Raw genomic sequence first — 18,749 nt, forward strand, 5'->3', positions numbered from 1 at the left:
GAACAGACATTAAGGGTGTTTGACAATAAGGTTCTTTGGAAAATATTTGGGGCTAAGAGGGATGAAGTTATAGGAGAATGGAGAAAGTTACACAACGCAGAACTGCACGCATTGTATTCTTCACCTGACATAATTAGGAACATTAAATTCAGACGTTTGAGATGGGTAGGGCATGTAGCACGTATGGACGAATCCAGAAATGCATATAAAGTGTTAGTTGGGAGGCCGGAGGGAAAAAGATCTTTTGGGGAGGCCGAGACGTAGATGGGAGGTTAATATAAAAATGGATTTGAAGGAGGTGGGTTATGATTGTAGAGACTGGATTAATCTTGCTCAGGATAAGGATCGATGACGGGTTTATGTGAGGTGGCAAAGAATCTCTGGGTTCGTTAAGGTACAGCATATAGCAGTAAAATTTTGGAAATATTCAACATTTTTTCCCTCCATTACTGTAATGAAAATTAGTATGTGTAAAACACTATCCTTCTGCCATATGACAAAATTATTTTAACGATTTAAAAAATTATTTACATTTTATTTTTGAAAATTCAGTTCACTATGCAATGATGAAGCTTTTCCCACATTACTAAAAAACTATCCAACATTCTATTATGAAATTTTTTGTGCGTATTTATGCATATCATATCTAAAATATGATGCAAGATCACTTCTCTACCTTTGATATATTGTCTGATAAAAATAAATTGATTTAAAAATGGTCAAATATTAATATTTTTCCATTACACAAAATAAAAGAAAAATATTATTTCTTAAGAAATGTAGTTGAAAGTGCATGATATTGTAAACATGAGTTTCAGCAATAAATACAAGAGAGAGAATATGAAAAAATTAACAAGTTTATGAGTTATGAGGGATGCTTCATCACTGCACAGTGAACTACCACCATTGTGATTTTTGAAAAAAGAAATATATATATATATATATATATATATATATGTTCAAATCGTAAACATATTTTTTCATATAGCAGAAGGACAGTGTTTTACACGTACCAATTTCCGTTATTGTACAAGATACAGTAATGGAAGAAAAAAAATATTGAATATTTCCAAACATTTTACTGCTGTAAGTTGTACCTAACATTCTTAAAAGCAGTAAGTAAGTAAGTTAAGTATCACTGTTATTAATAATATTATCACTATTATTATTATTATCATCGCTATTTTTAGTGTGTTATTCAATGACGCTATGTTACTACTACTAGTAGTACTACTACTACTACTACTACTAGTAGTACTACTACTACTACTACTAGTAGTACTACTACTACTACTACTACTACTAGTAGTAGTACTACTACTACTACTACTACTACTACTACTACTACTACTAGTACTACTACTACTACTACTACTAGTAGTACTACTACTACTAGTAGTACTACTACTACTACTACTACTAGTAGTACTACTACTACTACTACTACTAGTAGTAGTACTACTACTACTACCACTACTACTACCACTACTACTACCACTACTAGTACTACTACCACTACTACTACCACTACTACTACCACTACTAGTACTACTACTACTACTACTACTACTACTACTACTACTACTACTACTACTACTACTACTACTACTACTACTACTACTACTACTACTAGTACTACTACTACTACTACTACTACTACTACTACTACTAATACTACTACTACTACTACTACTAATACTACTACTACTACTACTACTACTACTACTACTACTACTACTACTACTACTACTACTAGTACTACTACTAGTACTACTACTACTACTACTACTACTACTACTACTACTACTACTACTACTACTAGTACTACTACTACTAGTACTACTACTACTACTAGTACTACTACTACTACTACTACTACTAGTACTACTACTACTAGTACTACTACTACTACTACTACTACTACTACTACTACTACTACTACTACACTATTATGAATTCGTTTTGCAATTAACCGGAAGAATTCACTGCCTTGAAATCATTCAGTTATACGGACGAAGTATTTTGAAAGAACAGATTCAGCATTATCACGGAGACCTTCATGAAGCGAAAAATAGGTACGTACATCCGTAAACGTTGTTACAGTGGGAGGAGCTGTCCACCGCAGACCACGATGTTCTACCTCCAGTCCTGCTGCATATTATATAATATCCTCCACCAGTGTAGGGCGTATTCTTCATAATGACTTGCATTTTAAACTTTACAAGATTCATTCAGCGCAAGCAGTAAACAAAAATGATACAATAAACTGAGTCACTTTCCGTTTTTTGGGTTATTTTACGACGCTGTATCAACATCTCAGGTTATTTAGCGTCTGAATGGAATGAAGGTGATAATGCCGGTGAAATGAGTCCGGGATCCAGCACCGATAGTTACCCAGCATTTGCTCGTATTGGTTTGAGGGAAAATCCCGGAAAAAACCTCAACTAGGTAACTTGTCCCTACCGGGATTCGGACCCGGGTCACCTGCTTTCGCGGTTAGACATGCTAACCGTTACTCCACAGGTGTGTACCACTTTCTATCAACCTGGCCTGCGATGATTCAGCTGTTTGTGAAAATAGGCGATTTATATGAAAAACGATATGCTGATTTCGAAAATGTCAACGGTTTTCTCTATAACATGTACAGATTTTATGTAATTCGATATTATATGAATTTTACTAAATACAGTGGAAACCTTTCCTTACGGACAACCCCAAGATACGGACACTCTTCATATACGGACAGAGTCTTATGTCTCAACTGAAAGAATATAGAAATAATGATAAATTTAACTCTCGTTTACAGACACTCTGAGACACGGACACGGACAGCTATTTCGCTTTACCTCCTGACTGCGGACAGAACTTAGATTTCAAGACCTAATGTGTTACAAAAATGGAAAATTTAGTTTTGAGAACTGTACAGAAATTCCTTATTATGAAAGAAGACAATAAGGGTCTCATAGGCTACCACTAGCCCAGTCGGCTACCCCTTGTTAGCTGGAAGCGGGTGCATAAACAAAGTCATAAAATTTAACCTCTCTGATGAATCCAAGGTTTCCGAGATCGTGAAATTGTATTCGACACATGATAGGGTTAGTAGGACTATTCTCTTCACTTCAATCAGCTTTTTTTTTCGAGAGACATGGCACCTGAACGTAAAGGTTAAGTTGAAAACTGTAAATTACAATACTGCATAACTGTAGACCTAGATTAAAATTGCAATGCACAGTACTGTATTTTCCTTTTTGGTTTTATCTAATGTAGTTCAAAGTTAAAAAGAATTTACTGCAGTACAATAGACTGTATTTAGAATGAAACTACAGTAATACATTTCATTTAAAGCGTGAAGTGATACATAATGCATATTATAAATTTACTGTTAGATTGGGGAGCCTCCCTCCCAATAAAGGACACCTCCCGAATGCGGACAGATTGTCACGTCCCTTCGATATCCATAAATGAGAGGTTTCACTGTACTAGGGTTATTCTTTGAGATATTTCAGACAAAATAGTTTAATACAATTTTGCTCTTCCGAAATAAAAAATGTTTTATATGAAATACTTCATGGGGTCTTTTTGGTAAGCCATTGATTTAATTCTGAATATGCTCAGTCAATTTAAGAGAGCAGTGTATTATGATAAATGATGATAAACGACTGAAAGAATTTTGGTTCTGTCCTTTGAATGTGCAGAAATTTGATCCGAACAATTATAACTTTTCGTTCTGAAAAGGAATTTTAAAATGTTTCAGGGTAGAGTCTCCCACTCGAAGCTATGCGATATGCGTTCTCTCCTCCTAATCTCACCATTCTAAATATATTTTCCCGGTTGGTTAAAGAAGAAATATCTTCCTAATAATTTTTTAGAATCCGGATAATTTAATAGTCACCACAACCACCACAAACAACCTTAAGTCATAAATTCAACCCTGTAATAAAACTCTCTATTCGGAAAAATAGTGTTCTGCTGCTAATTTTCAGAAAAGATGCGCCACCATTTACCTTCGTCGGATCGACTTCAAACTTCACACGATTTTCATTTGTACTATGTTATTACATAACTTTAAGCGGGGCCTCAAAGAAAATTCGAAAGTTCAAAATTTGATGTTCACCCTACTTCATTCTTCATAGTGTTCTGCCGAAGGGCAGGTCTTTCACTGCAAACCTAGCATTCTCCAGTCTTTCCTATTTTCTGCCTTCCTCTTAGTCTCCGAATATGATCCACATATCTTAATGTCGTTTGTCATCTGATATCTTCTTCTGCCCCGAACTCTTCTCCCGTTCATAATTCCTTCCAGTGCATCCTTCAGAAGCCAGTTTCTTCTCAGTCAATGACCAGCCAATTACTTTTCCTCTTCCTGATCAGTTTCAGCATCATTCTTTCTTCATCCACTTTTTCCAACACAGCTTCGTTTCTTATTCTGTCTGTCCACTTCACACGCTGAATTCTTCTCCATATCCACATTTCAAATGATTCTGTTCGCTTCTCTTGACTTCGTCGTAATGTCTATGTTTCTGCCTCATACAATACTATACTCCACACAAAGCACTTCACTAGTCTCTTCCTTAGTTCTTTCTCCAGAGGTCCGCAGAAGATGCTCTTTTTTATATTAAAAGCTTCCTTCGCCACACCGTGGAAAGACTCATAATGCCATGTTTGCAGTTTTTCTTGGGAAAGATAAATGCGGCAGCTTTCCTTTGCTTTTCGCACATCACTCTTTCTTTCGCATCTGAATAGATCCCAGGGGGCCCCAGTATGGAGATGAGGAGTGTGGATTTGACTTCATCGAAATTCACCGCAAGGTTAAATATCAGTTTGAAAGTCATTATGAGAGTTGATTTCAGATGAGTTGAAATGTATATTAAATTATAGTTGTGTAGTTGCAGTCTACAACTTATCAATTTATGTTAATACAGAATTAATTTTCTGTCTTATTACATTGCAAAGTTATATTTCCACAAATATTTTCGACTTATTTAATAATAATAATAATAATAATAATAATAATAATAATAATAATAATAATAATAATAATAATAATAATAATTTATTTATTTAATCTGGCAGAGCTAAGGCCAGTACGCCTTCTCTTCCGCCCAGCCAGACTCTAATTCTAATTGAATACAATTGGTTACATAGTTATTACATTAATATCTAGACCAGAGGTCTCCAAAAAGCGTATCGTATTTCGTGCTCTCGATGCAGCCCGCCGAACACAGTGTGCTGTAAGGGAAAAAGACTCGTACCTCAACAGATGGGAGCTATCAGTGGGGGATCGCGGCAACGGTATGCTTATGTTTACAAATAATAACATCAAAAGAATAAGAAATATCATACGTTTGTATATTATTTTGACATACTATGAAGCTGGATCCCCGTCTGTTCCTATTGACACAAGCCATTGCAAATTCAACCTCTTCTGTTCTATGGTGCCTTTCAGTGCCTGGAAAAGATCTTCTCCAGTTGTATTTTGTAATTACATCTAGAAGACATTCAGACACAGTAAAATGTTCATTAACTCCTCGGATGGAAATGGCTAGGTGAGCTTTGTCATTTCTATCTGTGCTTTCGTCCAATGCAAGTGAGTAAGCTACAAACTGGTTAATTGTGGTTTCGACTTTAGATTCAATTACATTACAATCTTGAAATTGCTTCTTTGAACTGTAATTGGAAACAATTTAATTTTCTCAAACTTTGACTTTGTTCTGGACATGGTATTTTAATAACTTCCTGTATGCACGATTTTACAAATGATTCTTCTGTAAAGGGCCTCATTGACTTTCCAATATTCCAAGCTAGAACATAGCTAGCAAGAAGCTTTTATTGTTTAAGACTGAGGACACGTGTGTGATTTGTGTTTGTATTTTCTTGTTTTATATTTATCAAAATATTTGTAGGCCTACGCACTTCACCCAAAATTAAACGAAAAACTATATGTTTGTCATGCGGAACTGAGTGTAAACTTTTTCTAATACACTGATTATTATGTATAACAAACAGTTATACAGATAGCCCCAAAATAAATTCTTTTCACATGTCCAACATGCTTGTAATTGTATTGTGAAGAGTCGAGTAGTGTCGTCGCATGTTGAATTTTAACACACCCTTAAGAATTTTCGAACAAATTAAGCATTTCACATTCTCCCCACTAACTCAAAAAAATGTCTCTTCCTATTCATCCTTGAATGTACTACGTCCATGATTAGAAGACATTGTGAAATGTGGAACACTCCGACCAACACAATGTTAATGGCAGTCCGCTACTGCTCTTCGTTTGCGCATAAACATTGAGTACAGTACAGGTAGTGATGGGTGAGGCGGAGCGGCTCATTACGTACTGCCTTCGGTTCCGTTCAGGGGCTTACTCGTGAGTACGCTTTTGGAGAAGTCTGATCTAGACCATAAAACAACATGAAAATAATTAATGAAAGTTGGATAAGTAATGTTAGTGTGACAATAATAAACGTTGGTAAGAAACAGTGATAATGATAATGATAATGATAATAATAATAATAATAATAATAATAATAATAACAATAATAATGATAATGATAATGAGATAATTTAAATATTTATTGTGTGATATATATAACCATTAAACTTTGAGAAACCTGAAACAGCTATTATTGTTAACAAGAATCGTTAGAAAAATATTTCGTTAGTCTATTCTTAAATTGGTTTGATGTCTGACAGTCTCTGACATTACTAGGTAGGGAATTCCAAAGTCGAGGAACAGCCACAGTGAAAGAAGATGAATATGAGGATGTTCGGTGGGAGGGAATGGATAATATTGAGGAGTGTTGTGATCGTGTGTCTAGGTTATGATGGGTGGATAAATTTTGAAATCGAGACGCAAGATAGACAGGAGTGGAGAAATGCAATACGTGAAAGAGAACGGAAAGACAGTGGATTTTCCTACGATCTTCTAGACGAAGCCAGGACAACATTTGGAGGGATGGTGTTACGTGATCAGCCCGGCGAATATTGCAGACGAAACGGACGCACATATGAGGCGTTCATAGCTAAAGTGGATCAAGTCCATGAGCCGTAGTTTTGAGATAATAGGACTTAAAGTTAACTTGCTCTAGTGGATTATCTAATTTCACTAGCAATAATTTTATTGCTCCATTCTCAAATTCTAGATTTATAAAATATAAACAATTGTGATGTTAATTGATGCAACGCTTTGGTGACTTGATCCACTATGGCTCAGAACATCGTGAACAAATAATCTGAGCCAAAAGTGACTGGTGTCACCTACCGGCGAATGCTTGGAAGTTAAGACTTGATCTATTACTGCTCGGAAAAGATCCAACTTCAGACAATCAGAAAATGAATTAAACTCAATATATGAAAATTTGTGACTTAATCCACTTTAGCTCTGAACACGTTGTAGTCTCTGCGCCGAAGTAACGCTTAGGTCAGTAAACAGAATATCACAGTAATCGAAGTGGGGCATCACGAGTGTTTGCACTAACATCTTTTAAATTAACATATTTAAATATTTGTGGAAATACAGGGACATCATTTAATTTTTACTAACATTTCTAATATTAACCTGGCTATACCTTTGGCTTAAAGGTTGTGAACCAGAAACACCGTTTGGTACCCTCTTCCACGACTGGAGTTCGATGATACTGGCGTAAGATACAAACAAATCACTTTACTAGGTATAGGAGGGATGAAAAGTAGTTCATCCATATAAGCTTACGTAAATTAGGATATATCGCGGTTTTGAGTTTGATAATTTTCATTAGGTTTTTCTTTAATCCAAATACAGTAAAGTATTAACAATAAGTGTTTTTACTCTCGAACTGAGCAGTGTATATTATACTGTCTACAGCACATTAGCGTACAATATAGAGAATGAAGTTAAATTAAAAAATAATCATGATATGGATATTAAACACATATTTGAAAATGATGGCCGTTCATTTATATACAGGTTTCAGTTCTTTTTTGCATATTATCGCACATAGACTATTATACCTAATTCCAATGACCAGTTTCGTCTTTCGTACTAGTAACTCATGTTGAAATAATTGTGTACCTAATCTATAAAAGAGTACCTTACGTACTGTAAATTCAATGTTCATTTCTGCCCGATCCGTAAAGATAAAATTATTCAGACATGCTATTTACTGTCCGTCCAAGTGGTTTTGTCGCAGGGTCGTAGAAAGGGGGGGAAATCACTTGACAGTTAATTACTTAACGAGGTCCTTTTATTTAAGTTATTTTAAACAGATGTGTAATATTACGTAGACGTCCAATTCCTAAAAGAAATTAATGTTTTCAGAAAAGAGCTAAGACAGCCCAGCCACAAAGGGACGGGCAGAAGTGGGTGGGAGAAACCGGGATGCGACATAGGCAAACGGACGACAGTACCTGTGCGAGAATATGATTCAATATTGAAAGCGAACATATTTCTGTAACGTACTATACTCACTAACTCAGTACTGTTCGTGTTTACTATGACCGTAAGGCGACTTTGACTGTATACGCTTGGTTCTGTGTGAAGAATGGTTGGAAGTTTACCAGTAGAGGGGGTGGGAGTGAAGTACATTCAGAAACTCAGGTACAATAAAAATTGAAGTAAAAGGCTTATGACTCGGTTAAGAGGGAAGTATTATATGATATTCTTATTGAATTTGGTATTCCCAAGAAACTAGTTCGATTAATTAAAATGTGTCTCAGTGAAACGTACAGCAGAGTCCGTATAGGTCAGTTTCTATCTGATGCTTTTCCAATTCACTGCGGGCTAAAGCAAGGAGATGCACTATCACCTTTACTTTTTAACTTCGCTCTAGAATATGCCATTAGGAAAGTTCAGGATAACAGGCAGGGTTTGGAATTGAACGGGTTACATCAGCTTCTTGTCTATGCGGATGACGTGAATATGTTAGGAGAAAATACACAAACGATTAGGGAAAACACGGAAATTTTACTTGAAGCAAGTAGAGCGATCGGTTTGGAAGTAAATCCCGAAAAGACAAAGTATATGATTATGTCTCGTGACCAGAATATTGTACGAAATGGAAATATAAAAATTGGAGATTTATCCTTCGAAGAGGTGGAAAAATTCAAATATCTTGGAGCAACAGTAACAAATATAAATGACACTCGGGAGGAAATTAAACGCAGAATAAATATGGGAAATGCGTGTTATTATTCGGTTGAGAAGCTCTTATCATCCAGTCTGCTGTCGAAAAATCTGAAAGTTAGAATTTATAAAACAGTTATATTACCGGTTCTTCTGTATGGTTGTGAAACTTGGACTCTCACTCTGAGAGAGGAACATAGGTTCAGGGTGTTTGAGAATAAGGTGCTAAGGAAAATATTTGGGGCTAAGCGGGATGAAGTTACAGGAGAATGGAGAAAGTTACACAACACAGAACTGCACGCATTGTATTCTTCACCTGACATAATTAGGAACATTAAATCCAGACGTTTGAGATGGGCAGGGCATGTAGCACGTATGGGCGAATCCAGAAATGCATATAGAGTGTTAGTTGGGAGACCGGAGGGAAAAAGACCTTTAGGGAGGCCGAGACGTAGATGGGAGGATAATATTAAAATGGATCTGAGGGAGGTGGGGTATGATGATAGAGACTGGATTAATCTTGCACAGGATAGGGACCGCTGGCGGGCTTATGTGAGGGCGGCAATGAACCTTCGGGTTCCTTAAAAGCCATTTGTAAGTAAGTAAGTAAACATAAAATGATGTCCCTGTATAACTTTGCAATGTAGTGAGACAGAAAATTAATTCTGTATTAATAGAGATTGATAAGTTGTGGTGTAAAACTACACAACTATTTTAAATTTAAATAGCAGTTCTATCTGGGTTTTTGACTCGATCAGAGATATATAATTTTTTTAGACCTACTGACTATGGATCCGCGAAACGAGATCTGGGACTATAAAGGGCTGAGGTAGGATGGTCCGCCTGTCAGCATCGGATTCACGAATGCTATCGATGACACTTGTCGGACTTAGACAATCATCAGATAGATAGGGAGTACAATGGACTAAACCATGCATAAGTGTACGGACCCTTGCCGAGTCTAGACCACGGACGTAAAGCCAAACGAAGCACAAAAGGGTGTGGCGCTTCTATTTGTTTGTGCTGTAATTGGCTTGTAGATATCACAGCGGGGAAGGGTGAAATGTGAAATGTACCCTTTCCTTGAATTAATTATACATTCAACACATTAAAATAGATGTTTAAGAGTATGTAATATGATATCATAAATAAACAGCACACGATATGAATATACAAAACATTAAAGATGTCTAACTTATGTTTTAGAGATTTCCCACACCATTCATTGTCACTAGCGGCTCTCTGTATATCTCTGATCTTCCCAACATGATAGACTGTAACTATAGGCTATTTCTATCGTTTTCGAAAAGAAAATTGCCCCTTCTTTGTCACTATCACTGACTTTCCCATCATTATAAATTTTTCTATATCACGGTCCGAGTTTAAGCCACTAATTCTCTTTAATTAAGAACACTTAGAATATTATTTACCGACTTATCATGATCATGCCCACGGGCAGGTATTTATGGAGATTAATTTTATCATCTGTGTTTTTTAACATTGGCGTCGGCGGAGATTGTTGGAGATTGATTTGTACTCTTGGCGGAGATTAATGGAAATTTTGGAAAATGCAATTATTTTGGAATTGGAGTATTAACTCAATATGAATATTACTTTCCAAATAATTGACATTAAATGTTCGATGGATTCTGGTAAAGATGCGGTATGGACAATAGACAATAATTTGTTGGATTGAGACTGTATTTAACACACATTCATTAAAAACGGAAAAAAAAACTTGCAGCTCTCAAATTAAGATTTTCAAATTATAAGTGAAATGTTGGATTCTCCGTCTTTTGAGTTCACTAATGTAATCAGAACATCTGGAATACCTTGTAATGTAGCCTACTTGGATACATAACAAATTCAAGTGAAAAAACTCAGAATATGAAATTCGCTATAAAACGACACAATGGTAGTAGTTGGCGAATGTATTCATATTTCGCTATTTTTCGCGATTGTTTTATCCCCATCTTATTGATTAGAATCACTTAATTCGTAAAGATTAGTAAAATTCTATTGTAATCTATATCTATTATGATTTTCGCGATCTCCATAAATACCCTGCCTTGAACATGCCCATTAAGATTACAGCCTCCATATTTGTTCAATGTTCACCAGTGAAGCACAGGGACATCATTTTATTTTTACTTCAATTTTTATTGTACCTGAGTTTTTGAATGTACTTCACTCCCATCCCCTCTACTAATGAACTTGCAACCGATCTCCACACAGAACCAAGCGTTTACAGTCAAAGTCGCCTTACGGTCTTAGTAAACACAAACAGTACTGAGTTAGTGAGTATAGTACGTTCCAGAAATATGCTCGCTTTCAATATTGAATCACATTCTCGCACAGGTACTGTCGTCCGTTTGCCTACGTCGCATCCCGGTTTCCCCCACCCACTTCTGGCCGTCCCTTTGTGGCTGGGCCGTCTTAGCTCTTTTCTGAAAACATTAATTTCTGTTAGGAATTGGACGTCTACGTAATATTATACAACTGTTTAAAATAACTTAAATAAAAAGGCCTCATAAGTAATTGTCACGTGATTTCCCTCCTTTCTACGACTCTCAACAAAACCACTTGAACGGATAATAAATACTGTAGCATGTCTGAATAATTTTATCTTTTCGGATCGGACAGAAGTGGAGATTGAATATACTGTACGTAAGGTACTCTTTCATAGAGTAGGTACAGAATTATTTCAACATGAGTTAGTAGTACGAAAAACGAAACTGGTAATTGGAATTAGGTACAATAGTACTGTATATAGTGCGATAATATGCAAAAAAGAATTGAAACCTGTGTAGAAATGAACGGCCATCATTTTGAAATATGTGTTTAAATATCCATATTATGATTATTTTTCAATTTAACTTCATTCTCTATATTGTACGCTAATGTGCTATAGACAATATAATATGCGCTGCGTAACGAATACGTCCGAATGGACAGCTCAGTTCGAGAGTAAAAACACTTATTGTTAATATTTTACTGTATTTTGATTAAAGAAAAACCTAATGAAAACTATCAAACTCAAAATTGCGATATTTCCTACTTTATGTAAATGGATGAACTACTTTTCATCCCTCCTATACCTAGTAAAGTGATTTGTTTGTATCTTACGCCAGTACCATTGAACTCCAGTGGAAGGGGTGTTTCCGGTTACAACCTTTAAGCCAAAGGTATAGCCAGGTTAATATTAGAAATGTTAGTAAAAATAAAATGATGCCCCTGTATTACCACAGTCTAGTATATACAGTCACGAAGCTCAATACGTACTAAATATGCATCCATAGATAGTTGCTCACCACTAGGATCGCTAATATCGCCTCATTACAGACAATGCGAAATAGTACCAGCACAGTCTATTGTTCCTAGCACCCTCACAACTCAAGCTTCGTGACTGTATATACTAGACTGTGGTATTACATTCTTCCATGTGATGTCGACTTCTCTTTGCATTTCTCAGTTTTCAAGACATACTAAGAGTAATAACATAGTAAGCATGCTTCGGATCCTCGTAATGAAATTGAAAGAGGTTATGATAGAAAGGTATATGTTTTAGTTGGGTTTTTAACGAAGCTATATCAAATACTAGGTTATTTAGGGTCTACAGGATTGGTGATGGCGTGATGAGGCTGAGAATTCTCCGTAGATTACCTGACATTCGCCTTAAAGTTGAGAAAACCTCGGAAATATCTCAACCAGGTAATCGGTCCAAGCATCAATGCCCAAGAGCAATTCTGGATCGGCAGGCAAGCGCCTTAGTCGAATGAGCTACGCCGGTGGCATGTGTATGTTGTTTGATAAAAATTACTCCATGTTTAATGACACAAAGTTTAACGGAATCTTTATTGTGAATTTTTAAAGGCATTACGTCAGATAAGAAAATTTAATGTTGATAAAACTGAGTAGTACAGGTCGGTTCAAAGTACTACATATTTTTGAAAGAGTTTTCTGGCGAGGAAATCCATGTGGACATGGCGTATACATTGATAAATAATTTTTCTTCGTAAAGTATTATAAATTTGTATTGTCGAATTTTAAGTGAGAAAGAACGGAGATCGAAGATAGTCCATTTGTTGAAATGCCTGTTTCTTCGAACACTCCAGAAAATATGAATATCATACACGATTTTGAAGGCTCGTCGAATTAAGTTGTAACATATTTAAATATTTCCGAAAATATCGTATCAACGTATCTTTCACATCGTATATCATGATTTATGTATGAGGAAATTATATCCTAAATAGATCCCTGAATACTTGAACGCTAACCAGAAACGACTCAAGACTTCAGGTAACCTTACCGCCGTTTTGGATAGATTTCTTCTAACATTTTGGATTGCACCTAACATGAATCCATTATTATGATCTATAAACCCGTAAGTAGAAGAACAATAATTAAATGAATGGAAACATTCTAGTTCTCCCCACTCAAAGGAATTCACATTAAAAAATTCGGAAGGAAAGTCCTCGCATCACTTTTTAGAAAAAGACGGAATAATTATAACAGACTACTTACAACAAGCTTGCAGAAGTGGGCGCCAATTGTGGCGTTACGTCACTCATCGAAATACGTTACTCATCCTTTCCTTCCACCCCAACGTCATTGACTTGGTAGGGGAGGGGATTTGTATTCAGTGTCTGTGTTATGTGATTGTGTACGGGTCACAGAGACGTCATTCAACGCCGGTGGACTGTGTACAGGAAACCAACGCTTTCCCCATGCTTTCCACCTCTCTCTCGCCAGTTCTCTATCCCTGACTTATAATAAAGGCAAAACACTGATAGGAGGTACTATTTTTATCATTTTAAAAAGTTCGGAAAAGAAATTGTGGAAAATTTTTAAAAGCTGTAGTGCTGATCTTGCAAGATAATGAATGTATTACCCGCTCACAAGTTGTTGATTTGTTTGTAGAAAACTGTTGAAACTGGTTTTCAACTGATTCACTATCCCCACATTCGACAGATTTAGCCTCCTCAGACTATCGCCTAAGATTTAAAATACTAAAAAAATTAATTGAACGAAAAACGTTTTCACCTATATAAAGCAGTAATAATTAATGTGGAGTACCTTAGAATTGCTTTGTGGCCATTGTGCTAAATCCATAAAGTTAAAATATGATTATGTTAAATAAATAAAACTTATTTGAGTTACAGTAACATTTGCCATGTTAGTTTAAGAACTTGTTAATACCGCCTGATACAATCAGTAGGACAAGTGCGATAAGTTTATTTATTTCAGTTTTTACATTTATTTTGCGTGTTTATTTGTTTTTACTTATTTAATTAACGAAACTACTTTAACTAGGTACGTTATATAATTTATAAATAGCCTCTACAAGGAAGCGATGTCCACCTTCAATCTTTCACTCACAAGTTAGTGCAATCACTTCTCGCATGCACTTCCAAAGGAGTTTGCTTATTCATTTAGTACTGTTTACATGTTGATGCTTCGCTTCTTAAAATAAAATCGCTTGCAATGGCTTGTCATATTAATGCTCTTGATTTTCCTAACGTGAAACATTTATGTCCTTGATGTTAGAGAAATGTAATCACTAAAGATAGGAATTTACCTACAGAGACTATAAGGTTAGGTATATATACAGTGTTTGTTGTTGAAAGAGAGAGTGGACGTAGCTAGCAATGTAGGTGCATGTTAGGGAACTCTGCTGTGGTATAAGCAGGGTGAGATTGTAGCTTGTGGTTAACCAATCAACGAATCACAGTGCAATGTAAACAAACCAATTGCCGGAGCACAACGCTGAACCCCACGCACGGAAAACGAATCCCCATTCAATTGCTGCGATACAAAACACATTTCAGTTGTAACCTAGCCATATCTCAGCCTTCATGTCATTCATGACCAGGCTTCGAGACTTTGGACCCGATACAATAAGTTTACTGTGCATGCACTATAGGTTGTTGACTCGCTGCAGGTAGATAGAGATGTGTTGAGGTAACAACGTTGTTATTTAGAGTAGCGTACGGTAGTATGGGGAAACACACACATATGCACATTCTGAAAGTAAATATACATTACACAATGATAATGTCAAAAGAATGTGAAAAGCATTATTCTCCTCTCTTTTATAAGCATTTGTGTTTAATTATACACAATGTTAATGGTGGAAATAAGCATGTAGCAATTTTAATTTTTTCATTTATCCTATTGGTCGTCTTTAGGAAGTGCAGTTACAGTACCGAATTGCAATGTACCTACTACAAGATGCATTCTCAGTGTCTCAAACGTAAATCTTTTTTCGGTTATCTGCCAAACATACTTTGTACTGTGAAAAGCTGCGCCTACTTCGCATGACGTGATAGGAGCAAAACGAAGAAACCTAACATCATTGCAGTCTCTAAGGAACAGTCCTTTATTCTCGGTTGACTCTATGTCCACTAATTTGCTGTTTATGTTACACAATGTTCCTTATCCGTTATTTTTACTTAAAATTGATTTCCACTTCTTTTTTACATGTTCAGTAACCGGTGTACTTGATGTGTCATTAATTCTCTGCATCATTTTCTAAATTAATTTGAGAGCATCCGGCATCTCTTGCTCTGACTTTTCTAACCGTGTAATAGTTTCATACACAGTTTGTATGAAAACCAAATTATTCGTTAGAACCTTCAAATCCAGAGCGTTTTTCTTTGCGTATTTGTTGGCATTAATTCTACAGTACCCCCACCCACTGTACGCTTTGCCACTATACTCAGTACGTCATTATGTGGATTTCCCACTGAACTGCTCTATTGGGTCCAAAGTCTCGAAGCCTGTTCATGATGTAGCGACAGTTAGGCACAACTAACCTAAGATCTTCATGTTGTGGTATAAATTCCTACCTAATTTTGTGTTTTGTATCGCATTCAGTTGTGGATACCGGAAATAGAATCCGGAATACTCCAGACATCTCAAACGCACATAATCGTCGTGATGTATGAGGGTTCGATTGTGCTGTAAATGTGCTGGTGGACACTTCCAACATCTTCTGTGAAATGCAATATTCGTATAAATAAAATATACCGTGTAAATACAAAGTTATCTTTGTTCTGATTTTCCACAGTTATAAGGCATAATCCTCCTACTTTTACTTCAATATAATTCCTGTGCTTGGTTCTGCGGTACGTTCGAAATATAGCAATTTTATCTTTAATATAGAAGACTTACCGCATAGTTCCGACCTTGTAGTAAAATGAAGTCGACATAATATGAAATTTAACTTGTCCTGAAACATATTGTAAATGTTGTTTTGACAGTCCTGCAGTGCAGATGTTAAATATTGTGCATTGTCGATTTTATATTCATTTTAAGAGCAGTATTCGCTCGTTCGTTAGTTTGAGGTCTGACTTTATTGTGAAATGTTCGTTCAACATTTTGTGCATTTGACAGTTCATATTTTTAATATAAACTTCACGTGGAGTAACGGTTAGCGAGTCTGGCCGCGAAACCAGGTGGCCCGGGTTCGATTCCCGGTCGGGGCAAGTTACCTGGTTGAGGTTTTTTCCGGGGTTTTCCCTCAACCCAATACGAGCAAATGCTGGGTAACTTTCGGTGTTGGACCCCGGACTCATTTAACCGGCATTATCACCTTCATCTCATTCAGACGCTAAATAACCTAAGCTGTTGATAAAGCGTCGTAAAATAGCCTACTAAAAATATATAAACTTCACATTGTCATTGTAACTTCTCTGATATGTCTAAGCGACGGAAAAGCTCAATTTTACAATTTCTAGCAAAAATTCGCGTAGAAAGGTTAGTGAAAATTTCACATTGACAAACTTTTCTTAGCGTGGCTATGTTTTCGCGAACGTTTTTCCCGGAACTAGTTACACATTCTTCTGTGAAAACTCAGCTCATATTATTATTATTACATGAAATTTAGAATAGTGATAATGTAAATTGCAATGAATTTTAATAATAACAATAATAATAATAATAATAATAATAATAATAATAATAATAATAATAATAATAATAATAATAATAATAATATAATTCTGTGTACGCTACTGATTGTAATTGTTAATAAAAATTTAATTATGTTATTATTTTCTCCAAGAAGTAAAACGCTATACCAGAACTTCAAATACATATTTAAAGAAACAAAAATAATCGTGTAGTTATATTAGAACCTTGTTATGGCAAAATAAAATATAGTCCACATCTGTGGAGTAATGGTCAGCGCGTCTGGCCGCGAAACCAGGTGGCCCGGGTTCGAATCCCGGTCGGGGCAAGTTACCTGGTTGAGGTTTTTTCCGGGGGTTTCCCTCAACCCAATACGAGCAAATGCTGGGTAACTTTCGGTGTTGGACCCCGGACTCATTTCACCGGCATTATCACCTTCATCTCATTCAGACGCTAAATAACCTAAGCTGTTGATAAAGCGTCGTAAAATAGCCTACTAAAAATATATAAACTTCACATTGTCATTGTAACTTCTCTGATATGTCTAAGCGACGGAAAAGCTCAATTTTACAATTTTTAGCAAAAATTCGCGTAGAAAGGTTAGTGAAAATTTCACATTGACAAACTTTTCTTAGCAGCCGCAGCGTGACTGTGTTGTCGCGAACGTTTTTCCCGGAACTAGTTACACATTCTTCTGTGAAAACTCAGCTGATATTATTATTATTATTATTATTATTATTATTATTACTATTATTATTATTATTATTATTATTATTATTATTATTACATGAAATTTAAAATAGTGATAATGTAAATTGCAATGAATTTTAATAATAACAATAATAATAATAACAATAATAATAATAAAATTCTGTGTACGCTACTGATTGTAATTATTAATAAAAATTTAATTATGTTATTATTTTCTCCAAGAAGTAAAACGCTGTACCAGAACTTCAATTACATATTTAAAGAGACAAAAATAATCGTGTAGTTGTATTAGAACCTATGTTATGGCAAAATAAAATATAGTCATATTCTTTCCACAACTTTCGCATTGCTTAGCAACCAACTCCCCTTAAATGAAACTGAGTGGGGTAAGAAAATAGAACAAATTAATATTGAAACAGGTTATACCCAGGCTTGAGGTCAGGTCCTGATAGGTACTTTGATGAAGGCCAGGTGTAAATTAATGAAAAGCGCTTACTAATGCTGAATGCACTCTTCCTGTGCTGAACAAATTTCCGAGAAACTTTTTTCTATATGCCCCGACTTTACGTAACAAACCATCTGCAATATTTCCCCTGATTATTATACATGGCAATGACTAACGGACTTTGAACTTGAGTGATTAGTGGAGTCCGAGGGAGAATCCGATATATAAGGCGGAAGAGGATCCACGGAGCTCAGATACGGCAAGATGAACGCTCTGGTAGCTGTGACAATCGCCTGCGTCCTGACGGTGGTCGTGGCAGACACCTATACCAGCGAGTTCGACAACCTAGATCTGGACGCCTTCTTCCAGAAGGATGATCAAGTCGAAGCTTTCTCCAACTGCCTCCTGGACGAATCCACCTGCACCACTGATAAGATGAAACACTTGAGAAGTAAGTTATATTGCATATTTCTGTTATTCCTGTTATGATGGTCATTTCCAACTGTGGTAACTTTCGAGGAATATCACTTTTGTTGACGTCGTACAAAATGTTGTCCAATATTCTTTTGAGAATAT

General features: G+C 35.9%; 1 protein-coding gene across 1 annotated transcript in view; it reads left to right on the top strand.

Moving 5' to 3' along the window:
• Nucleotides 1-18,749, top strand: part of LOC138708940 (ejaculatory bulb-specific protein 3-like) — a 41,370-nt gene that overhangs the window by 14,945 nt on the left and 7,676 nt on the right. The window contains exon 2 of the mRNA XM_069839322.1: nucleotides 18,373-18,624. Within this exon, the coding sequence (XP_069695423.1) occupies nucleotides 18,438-18,624 (187 nt within the window). The 5' untranslated portion in view covers nucleotides 18,373-18,437. The remainder of the gene's footprint in view (nucleotides 1-18,372; nucleotides 18,625-18,749) is intronic.

Source organism: Periplaneta americana, chromosome 11 (genome assembly GCF_040183065.1).
Source record: "Periplaneta americana isolate PAMFEO1 chromosome 11, P.americana_PAMFEO1_priV1, whole genome shotgun sequence".
Classification (NCBI taxonomy): Eukaryota; Metazoa; Arthropoda; class Insecta; order Blattodea; family Blattidae; genus Periplaneta; species Periplaneta americana.